Source organism: Gadus chalcogrammus, chromosome 9 (genome assembly GCF_026213295.1).
Source record: "Gadus chalcogrammus isolate NIFS_2021 chromosome 9, NIFS_Gcha_1.0, whole genome shotgun sequence".
Lineage (NCBI taxonomy): Eukaryota > Metazoa > Chordata > Actinopteri > Gadiformes > Gadidae > Gadus > Gadus chalcogrammus.
Genome location: NC_079420.1, coordinates 5,509,946 through 5,520,889, shown reverse-complemented (window position 1 = coordinate 5,520,889; position 10,944 = coordinate 5,509,946). Strand labels below are relative to the sequence as shown.

The window sequence follows — 10,944 nt, the reverse complement described above, 5'->3', positions numbered from 1 at the left end:
TTGCTCATGTTTCGATATCCTGTGTCCTCAAACCTTATTTTATCTAATTGTCTGGGACAATTTTTTATATTTTGGGTTTTTGAATTTCAGATTTCAATTCACTTCATTTTATTTTGCTTTAATTTCCTTCCAGAGAAGTTTCTTTCATTTTTTTCATATTTTTTATAAAGATTTGAAGTTCATTTATGAATGTATGTTTCCTTTTATTTCATAAGAGAAACATCAATATTTTGCCATGAAACATGGAACATGATCTTCTGTCTTCTTCTTTCACTGCATTCCCTAGCTATGTTCCATCTCCTGAATCCATCTGACATGTGAGGAATAAGAAAGATATAGTATAGATTTACAGCTGTTACTTTCTTCTTACAGAAAATGTACTGCCACTCTCACTTATACTATACAGTATGTAATCTGAATTATGAAAATACAAATAATTTAATGTAAGTGGTGCTATGGAACATGCAAGTAGGCCACTTTTATTCTGAAGTTTGAATTTGTCCAATAGAATCGGTGGGAAAGGCAAGCAAGTTGAAAAATAACTTTCACTCAAAAAAAAACATACAGAGTCATCAATAATAAAATGTCAAAGTTTGAAACCACAATTTGTCTGACGCACTTAAATGACAACATCCGATAAGCTATAAAAATGGTGGAAAATGTCGCTACTGGGCTAATATCACATGGAGACAGGCAAACGGCCCTGGTGTGAGTGGCCCCTGAATTGATTTCACATGAAGAATGGCCCACAGCCGGGAAAGGCCACAATAGCCCCACGTACCCACTGAAAACCGCATCGCCAAGGATTGTTTAATTTGATTTTAATTTGATTTCTCTTCCAAGGAAATGGATGAGCCACCAGAGAGCATTTCCCTGAGGCATTGGCCTCTGGGAAATGTGTCCTAAACAGGCATTTACAACAATGTCAGATTTATTACAGTTTAGAATCAAGGGGTCTTCATCACACATCCTCTTCAGCATTACAAGGAACAACATTTATTTAAACTCATAAGCCTCACCAAACAGTGAGTGGAAGAAGCCCCAATGGCTCTGCCTTAGTTTGATGAATTCGTTCATCAAGGCTCAAAGAGCTTGGAAGGAACTTTAACCATCTCCAGCCAATATCTGACAGTGAATGTCACTCTTTGACAACCGACAACAGCAATAGCCCAACATATTGTAAACACCTTTGCTCATTTCCCCATAAAAATTCTGCTTGCTCAGTGCATGTTTGTTCTTCCAAGCAGATATTGTATAAATATTTAACTTTCTTTCTTACTCTCTTTCTTTCCCCATTTTTGTCTCAGAATTTGATTGACAAAATTGGCCTAAAAAAAGCCTATTATTTATTGATATAACTCTATGTAGTTAATAACACCTTCACCCGGCATTCATAATTAGTTAATATTGATGGCAAAACTATATTTATTCTTGCAAATGAGGGAAACCATTCATGTTTATAAACCCCAAAACAATATAAACGTATCAAATCATTGCAACGTATTTAATGATGGACGAACACAATTTCTCACTTGTTAAGTAACCAAACAAATACATCCTGATAGATTCATTCATAATCATCAACGTTCAACTGACAGAGCAGTGAACCCTAAAAAAGCCACAATAAATCATTGCTTAGAGTCAGCACGTTGGAGAACTTTTCTTGGTTTTGGAACACCATATTTATTCAGGAGTTAAGACAAACATTGACATCTTGCCACGTGTAAACCTTTTGGGAGTAAAAGAAGGGATGATTATTATTTAATCTGAATAAAACATTGCACCATTATCAACATCGTCGATCTCCAGTGTATGTCTGCAGGGCCACACAATGGGAAATAATAAGGATATAATAAGGAGGACTTCTTCGATTATTACAGTGTAGGCCTATTACTTATCGACCCGCGAGCCAGCAGCGGTCCACCTAATGCTTGAAGCTGACTTTTTGGAGAAAAAGTACCCAAGAACCGAAATGTCAGACCAGAGAGCGTCATTATGTTAATTTAGCCAACAAGTGGTTAAATATTGAAGCCAAACCTGTCCGGGTCCCTATGAAGACAGGCACATGCAGGAATGCTGGTTCAAGCGATCAGCCATAGGTTGTCGGGGACCCCATGTGGAGGTGCACATAGACCTGCCATCTCTCCCCCCGGGGCGATGGAAACCAAATTAGCACTGACAATAACAACCTCCACCCAAACGGCTCAAAAAGAGACTTTTGTGGTGCGCCTTGAAATGCACCATGTGTGTCCTAAGAAAAGGTACATCCTCTCATGACGCTAGGAATCTTGTGGCTGAGAAGGAGCGAGAATAAAGACAATCCGAGGAAGGGGAAATGTCTGCAATGCAAGACCTTGCTTCAAATCCGAGCCTTCATCCTGCTCCAGAAGTGGCAGGCACTTAGCTCAAGTGCCACAGCTGCTAATGTAATGAAAGTCACCATACGACACCATACACATACAAAATCAGACGCCCCGTGGGAAGACATCAGATGGCTCAGATAAGGAGGAGTATTGACTTGCTTCTTCAGACCAAATTGCCCAAGGCCAAAACATCAGACCAGGGGAATATGGTGTAATCATCCAGCACCACATTAAGGATGAAGTTGCTCATGAAATGTTAAAAAACACTAAGTGGAATCACAATGGGAAAAATCGAAGTTGTGGTCATTTCTTAGTTTTACACTTGTTTATATGGCCTAATTCATGTATACAAAATTGTAATACTTTGTAAAACATTGTTTTGTATCGATCCTATGAAATGGATCCTGTATGATGTGAAAATATAACTTTCACAACTTGTTTGCACCTCCTGCTTCCGTACACAAAATAAACATCCAAGAATTAACTTCCTGTGCGATTAATCATTTCTTCAAGGAATAAGCCAAGTGTCTTGTGTTTTCTTACCTGCTTGTGAAGGCTATGTCTGAATCCATAAAGAAGCTATGGCTTCCTTAATGTGGTCAGTTTGAAAATATATTTTACCTGATATTCATGCTTTGCATGCCCATGGTGATTTGCATTGTGTTTACGCACCTGTAAAACACAACGCTCAATAAGGTAGTTTACATGCAAATCACGTACCCATATCCACAAGACACTTTCACCTGAATAGAAGCATACTGATTTGCAGTTGCTATAAAAGCATAACATTTTTGAATTTGCTCACTAATGGCAAGTGTTTATTTTTTAAACGCCGGCCTTCTAAACGCATGCATAATTTATTTACTCAGATTTCTTCCCCCAACATGAATCATGCAACAAATCAATCTTGAAATATGTTGGCCTACTGTATTCAATGCACACAACATGAACCAGTTAGTCATAGACGAACAAATGATGCTAGAGATCAAATAATAGATGCTGAAATGTAACTAAGCTTCTAATAACTTACAGAAATACGTACAAGAAAGCATAGGTGACGTTCCATGAAGCTCACAGGAAATGTCTTGATTAAACACTATTAAAACAGTATTAGGGAAACGTAATTCGCTCTAGTCCTCATTTCATCTTATCTTTTTTATCTTGGGACTAAGACATGACATGATAAATCTGTATAGTCCATAGCATGTCTCTATCAAGATGCCGCAAAATGAGTCTACTTTGGCTTGAATAGCTTATCATTGAATCTAATGGGTCCTCTACATTGACCCAGGGTGTCTTAGTGTGAAGACACTCGTTGATTGAGAGGGCTACTGTGTACTCAAAAAAAAACATCATAAATAATTTAATACCCCTACGATGAACCCTATAGGGTTCCCTGTTGTGCTCGTATGATGAATACATGTGTAAAGTACAAAACAATGAGAGAATTGTGCCCACACACTTCAAAACAATGTTGTTGTATTTATAGGCCTTAACCGTGGTCAGAGTGATTAGACAATTTCCTCTCATTCTATTCTATTCTATTTTAACCTATGCTTACCAAGTTGTATTATTATCCATTGAGTTAATTTCGATTTTTTCTTCAGAAATGTGGCAGGCAAGATATGAGTCCTTTTAAACTTAACCTACGGAGTTGTCACAGTCATGCACTTTTTTAGACATTCACTCAGACCTCAAAATTCCTCTATCAATTAATTATTGTTCCTTATTTTTCTCTCCAAGCCATCTTAACCTTCATCATTTATTTAAATTCCAAATAAACACATCATAACTGTATTTATTTGCATCCACCGAACATTTTCCTCAGATCAAGAAAGGGTCATACTTTTTAGTCACATAACGTTTTTATTAATGTTGGCCACCATCGTTTTGAATGTTCCCACTGCTTATGATTGGATCAGCGGCTGTCTTGATAATAAGCACCTTCACACGCAGACTTAAATCATGAGTCTAGTCTTCTAGTCTGAACATTATCACAGAGGTCTATCTGGGAAGTACTTCTCGTTAGATTCCTTTGAGGCTGTACACTGAGGCACAAAGGCATTGTAAATGTCATCTCAAATTTCTACTAAAACGTGTACCTGCCACAATCTGTAGTCACATCGAGCTTCTCATGAAAATATTTTGCAGCTATTCATTTTTTTTATTGCACATTTTTACAGATCACATCCATAGTTGGAGACAGTATTGTGGTGGGGCGGAGTTTAACACAGAGGTATTATGTGGCAAACTGTAATCTCTGTGCTGCACATAAACTTGATCTCCTGTGTGTTTTATCAGATCTGGATATACAGCTCAGATTAATAACACAACCATAAATGTCCAATTATGGTAACTTGAATAGGAAATACTAAATGATGATAGAAATAGGCCTACAGCTGACGTGGTATCCAAGGATATGTATGTATGTATACAGTCGTAAAGGAAATCATGATCTGTTTAATATGGTGTGTTCGGATTTAGACGTAAACAACCCATTGTATACGTTAGCACGACAGGAGAGCAAAACACTTGTGTTGTTTGAGAGGTGAGAAAGTGGGCTCATGTGCGGCAGTGAAAGAGCTTAAATCTTTTTGTTCCTTGTCAGAATTCATAAACACAAAATAGCTTGCCATTTGACTTCACCCACAGACACTTATATGGTGTGAATATAATCCCAGAGAGGATGTGCTCACTTGGGAGAAATGCAGCTCTCTGGTTGCAATCTTCTCAAATTGTTAAGCGTCGATTCAGGTGCTCAAAGAAGAATGCATGGTGCACTACACGTCAACATCAAATGTGCAGCATTTATATTGGTTCCATTACACTTGTTTATAGTGTAGGGGCCTATCTTGTGGCCTGTTTTGCATTGTATTCATTCTGATCAAGGGCTTGGCCCATTTAACTGAATTTATTAAACAGATGGCTAACAGTGGCATTGGGGCCAACAGACCGTGAGGTGCCACATAGGTGCAACGCATTTGGACAAACTGTGCTGTCCTTAAAGGGAAGTAAATACTGGAATAGCCCACCACCTGCAATAAGAGAGTACCCTTCATAACTCACTTTTAAGATCCATCTCAAACAATGGCTTACGGCGGACCAGAATTGTGATCACTTTTTTTTTTTTTTTTTATGTTTTTGCTTTGGTATACTGTCACTGTAATAGTTTTGCTTTGTTATCTGCATAAGGACTACGGATGTAATCTAGCATTTTTGCAATCTGTCATACTTCTTTTATGTTTCTTTCACTGGTGTTTATTAATGTGCTCTGTCCCTATAAACAAATAAAAAACACTTTGTTTAGGCCTCTTGGGCTATCTGACTCTGTTCATATACTGCTTTGAAGATGCTGAATTTTTTTTTTACAGTCTATGATTAAACATTATGTTGTTGGCCTAGAATTACAAACCAAATAAAAAGTAGTCTAATAAATAAACCTTAACACATAAACCATACCAGTTAAATATTGTTGTTCAATAACACTTTTAACAACACACGATGATGTAAATTAAAGTGTGAGTCTTGTCTTCAATCAATGTATAATTTCCATAATATGATATGGATGGTATCCTAGTCCTGAACCAGAGATGTGAAAGTTATAAGTAAACTTTCCATTTAATAGCAAATATCCCCACCAAGTGGTGGCGAGTCGTTAATGCATACGTTCCCCGCTGAGGCTGGTTTTTAAAACTCAACCAACCTTTTGTACGCTTGCTGCTCATTGGTCAACGGAGATCAGAGTATCTCATACGACCTTCTGATTGGTTTGAAGCGCCGACAGTAGCCAGCATGTTCGTATGTTTTTTCCTTCTGATACTACTGGCTGTATCTTCATAATCAACAGGTTTGTGTACATACTTTACATTGAATGTTGAGTGTTATTTATGGGTGCTGACGTAACCTTATGAGTCTTATTGCACACAGTAGGAGTTGGTCATTACATTTTTAGCTAACTATCGTAATAAATCACTTTTTCGGGCGTTTTGAATACATTTCCTGCTGAATACCATTGAATTAAAATGGCTTGTTTAGCCACGTTAGCTCGTGGTTGATGTCCAACGAGGTGATTAGGGCCTTTCAATGGTGCATGTCTTTTCAATCATCAAAATGCGATGATCGAAATCTCACCTAACGTTAGCATGATCTTGAGGGACGACGACACGAACAGCCCGCCAGCAGGGTTGCCTGGCAACAATCCACTACACAGACGGCCGAGTTTGTATGAGCTATAATAATAGGGTCTATTATATGGTCAAAGTTGACATATGGACCAGGTTCAAACGTGAATCGGTGAATAACGGCAATCATACAGCTAGCGAATGTAGGTCTGCTACGACGGCATATCATGATGGATTATGTATGCCGTCGGTTGCCATGGCAACAATCTGCCGGGTACACGCTCAGGTGCGCGCCGCGAATAGTGTAATAACGTTGCTGCTGCTGCTGCTCGCCCCGTCAAACGCGTGGTAACGCATGGCAACGCAATATCTCCATGACTGCTTGGCGGAGCCACTATATCGATGGAGGTGCTTAAAACCAGGACCTTTAATTTCCCACGAGTCCAGTCCTCTCTGATGGTCGATTGTCCAATACTGCTCATTTGAATAAAGTTGCATAAAGTTCAACTTATTTTAGCAGTCGGATTCGAGAGTACGGTGATCGTCTGCGTCGCGCGTCAGATATTGCACGAGTGAGTGCCCACTAGATATGCGATCAATGCATTAATTCAGGTGAATAAAACACAAAAGAACCCCCTTTAATAAGCATATCCTGGCCCGATGTTGACGGATAAACATCATACAAGCCATGCTCGGTCTTGGTGTATCCCTGCCAGCCCCTGTAGATGTGCTGTGACCTGCTCTACATTGTTTTTTGCCAAACGCCTTATCAAAGGAGGCGACAATGTTTGTATCGGATGCGCTGCCCCTCTTCGTGCAACAGCGAGGCGCTGTCGACGAGGGTTTTAATTCAGTGGTTAATCCGCTTTGCACGTCTTATTTATAGGGATGGGAACGCCTGTAGTGATCTCTGAGAAGGAGCAGCCCCTGAGGAGCGGGCCGTGACGCTGCAAAGGCGATGAGGTCGTCTAGCTTTCAGCCGCTCCGAGTTGTACAATGAAGAAGATATTTAACTTCACCAAGAAAAAAAAGTTCCCGTCCAACACTTCTGACAACGGAAGCACGACTTCCGGGGGTGGATATGATTTAAAAGAAAAGGACCTGGGAAAGCTGCACAAGGCGGCCCTGCTCGGTGACGTCCCAAAGCTGGTGCAACTCGCCAAGAAGAATGACATTAATCAGCTGGACAAGGAGAACAGGTAAGGCGCACCTAAATTAATGCCATGGGATTGTTGTGGTGACTGACTGACCTGCATTAATGCATTCAGTTGCATGACCTTTCATTTGAGTTTGAGCCTAGTTCACATTACGCTCATCATGTGTTGCCACTTACTTAGGTTTCCAGAAAAGGATTTTGTTACCCTTGACCAATAGAATGTGACAGGGGTAATTGTTGGGATTACCGGAACAGTTGGAACTACTTTATGAATTGTATACTAATAAGTAATTAGTATAAAATTACACTTTATTTATTTTTTCTCATAGCTCATAGTCATAGTAGTTATAGTAATCTAAACCTATATGAGGATCGCTTATCCAAGGGTTCACATTCAATCTAACAATAAGTACAACAGTAATATATACTGTATTTTAATCAGCCTACAGGTTTTTTTTCATCAACCCCAAATGAACATGAATCTAGGCGGCTCTTAATGCCATAATGATGTCCTAAAGTTAATCAAAATAAGTGTGTAATAGAACATATATCATTTGATGGAAACTGGACGTTTTTATCCGTACAATACATCCTTACAATACAGTGTGCGCATACATTCTTAGCATGGGTTGCTCCAGTGGGAATCGAACCCCTAACGTAGTGGCAGTGCGTCCCGTCTCTACGAGCTGAGCTAGACCGGATCAGAACTCCTCCTGACGTCTCCTGACGTCTCCTTCCCTTTCTGCCGTTCACAGAACACCTCTCCATATCGCGTGTGCCAGCGGGCATGTCGAGGTGGTCCAGTTCCTCCTGGACAGCAAAGTCAAACTCAACCTATGTGACAATCAAAACCGATCCGCCTTGATGAAGGTAAGCACTAAATATCAAGTAGATGATTAATGGTCGATTGATATCCCCCTATTTTATATACATAGAACAGGGTGTGCCACTGTGCCCCCTAATGTGTGGACCTCTGACATGGTCACTCCTCTGTGTGTGTGTGTGTGTGTGTGTATGTATGTGCAAGTGTGTATGTGTTCACTGGCTCCCGGATGGGTCAAAAAGCAGCGAAAGAATTTCCCACAAAAAGGGACAATAAAGGATAACTTAACTTAAGCGGGCAACATGCCTTGTAGCTACCCAGCTTCGTACCGACGTGTTGTCTCACTTTTAGCCCTCTTTTCTGCCTTCGTCCTCACTTTACGGCAACATAAGACCCATAACATATACATAAATGCACTGAACAGTCGGACTCAAGCCCATGTTTTCCTTCCTATTCCCTGCCTAACAAACTCCCCGTGTTCCCCTTCCTGCGTGGCGGCGGCAGGCGGTGCAATGCCAGCACGAGCGCTGTGTGAGCACGTTGCTGGAGGGCCACGCCGACCCCAACCTGGTGGACATCAACGGGAACACGGCGATGCACCTGGCCGCCAACATCCCGTCCAGCTCCACCGCGGCCCTGCTGCTGGAGCACGAGGCCAGCATCAACGCCCAGAACAAGGCGAGGCCGCTCTCTTTATGCACCGCACCGAACCCGGGCTGAGGTCCTCGTTCCCCGGCTCGTCTCATCCGACCGGAATCGGTCGACCCGGAGAACGTGCTGCACCCATGCGCTTAGCAAATCTGTTTTTGGGGGGCTTTATATACCCCTGTATCGTAGTGATTTTAATAATGTACTGTACATTGATTTTTTGGAATGCGTTTATTTATTTGAATGGGTTTGCCCGGATTGTGTTTCCAGCGTTTTAACACGGATGGTGTGTTTTCAGGAGGGCTTCACACCCTTGGCTGTGACCATCCGGGAGAACCACGTGGAGATGGCCGAGTTCCTCCTCAAAGAGGGCTCCGATTTGAACATCACAGAGCAGGGTCAAAGGTCACAACAACTAGCCTCTAGCTACGCTTCTACACTTTTTGGAAAAAGCCAGCCTTCTGCTGTGCTCCAATATTCATACTTGCTATACTTAGTTTGAGTACGTAGGGCGTTCCGATTCAGATCGGGCGAAATTAAGTGTACTGAGAGGACCCGGATGGTGTACTCAAAACGGTCAAACCCCATGTTTGGATTGATGTACACTTTTCGTTCTCAACGGCAGCCATCTTAGCTACATAGCGGAAGACGGCGGAGCCAGGCTGAGCCAACGTCTGCGCATTCTCCACATAGCCTGCATTAATAGTCATTTTGTAGTTTTTATAGCTTTTATAGCTGTCGTGCTCGTAATTTCCGGTTAGGGCACCACGAATTCGATTCGGGAACAACACTGAAAATGAAAATCAGCGCACAATAGTGAGTGCGGATACTGTGTACTACGTTTAAGTGTACTCATGGCAGTATGGATATTGGAACACAGCATTGGTCTATACCTTGCTTGATTTTTTTTTCACGCTGTTGTTTTTTGTCGTCACTGGTTTGGACCGCTAGGTCGCCGTTGATGATCGCCGCAGGGAACGGCCAGATCAGCATGGTGCGACTGCTCCTGCAGTACGACGCAGAAATCTCACTGAAGGACAGCAAGGGCTGGTCCGCCGACGACCACGCCGTCATCAACGGACATCATGCGTAAGCCACGGCCCCTATTTAGTGTATTTCACTTTTACACGCATCAGCCAGGTGTAAGCTTTGGTCCTTCCTTTCCCTTCTTAAAGTGTATTTTCCACAAATTGGATTTCAGCTAAAATATAATTTGCAATTTTAAATTTGTCATAGGCAAACGTTGAAATTTACGCTTAAGAACCGCGTAGGATTATTAAAGTACGTCTTATGTTTGCGTTTTCAGTTGTTCCCACCTCATCATCGAGCACGGCACCATGAGGAACGGCGGGCCCTCTCCATCGCACCAAGCCCCCAGCAAAAGGAAGAAGAAAGGTGGGCTGGGAGGTCCTTCCCACGGGGCAGAAGCAGGCTTCTCTCTAGGGGGACCAGCCATCGACAAAGACGGTAGGCAGGCGTTTCTCTAGCCGATTCATATGTTGTAGAAGGGCTGCTCGATTATGGGGAAAAAATCATAATCACGATTATTTTGGTCAATATTGAAATCACGATTATTCATACGATTATTTTTGAGTTTCAAGACATGATGTATTTATTCAGAATGACTCTTCCAAAAACACTTTGTAACTGAGAACTTTGAAATTCGGCCTTAAAAAAAATACACAAAATTGTCAAAAGGAAAGGGTTCAAATCTAAAATAAGCCACAGATATGTATCCAGCTGTTCTTCTGCACTTTCTATAAAAAAATTAAGGAAAAACATATGAAAAAAAACAAACGAAAACTCGATTAAATTAGTTTTGTGATCGTTTGA

At 41.2% G+C, this 10,944-nt stretch overlaps 1 protein-coding gene across 1 annotated transcript in view; it reads left to right on the top strand.

Annotated features, from left to right (window-relative positions):
• The first annotated feature begins 6,144 nt into the window (after positions 1 to 6,144).
• si:ch211-272n13.3 (protein piccolo) overlaps positions 6,145 to 10,944 on the top strand; it is a 34,754-nt gene continuing 29,954 nt past the window's right edge. The window contains exons 1-7 of the mRNA XM_056598731.1: positions 6,145 to 6,210; positions 7,371 to 7,683; positions 8,396 to 8,510; positions 8,968 to 9,141; positions 9,410 to 9,516; positions 10,063 to 10,200; positions 10,418 to 10,578. Of these exons, the coding sequence (XP_056454706.1) occupies positions 7,481 to 7,683; positions 8,396 to 8,510; positions 8,968 to 9,141; positions 9,410 to 9,516; positions 10,063 to 10,200; positions 10,418 to 10,578 (898 nt within the window). The 5' untranslated portion in view covers positions 6,145 to 6,210; positions 7,371 to 7,480. The remainder of the gene's footprint in view (positions 6,211 to 7,370; positions 7,684 to 8,395; positions 8,511 to 8,967; positions 9,142 to 9,409; positions 9,517 to 10,062; positions 10,201 to 10,417; positions 10,579 to 10,944) is intronic.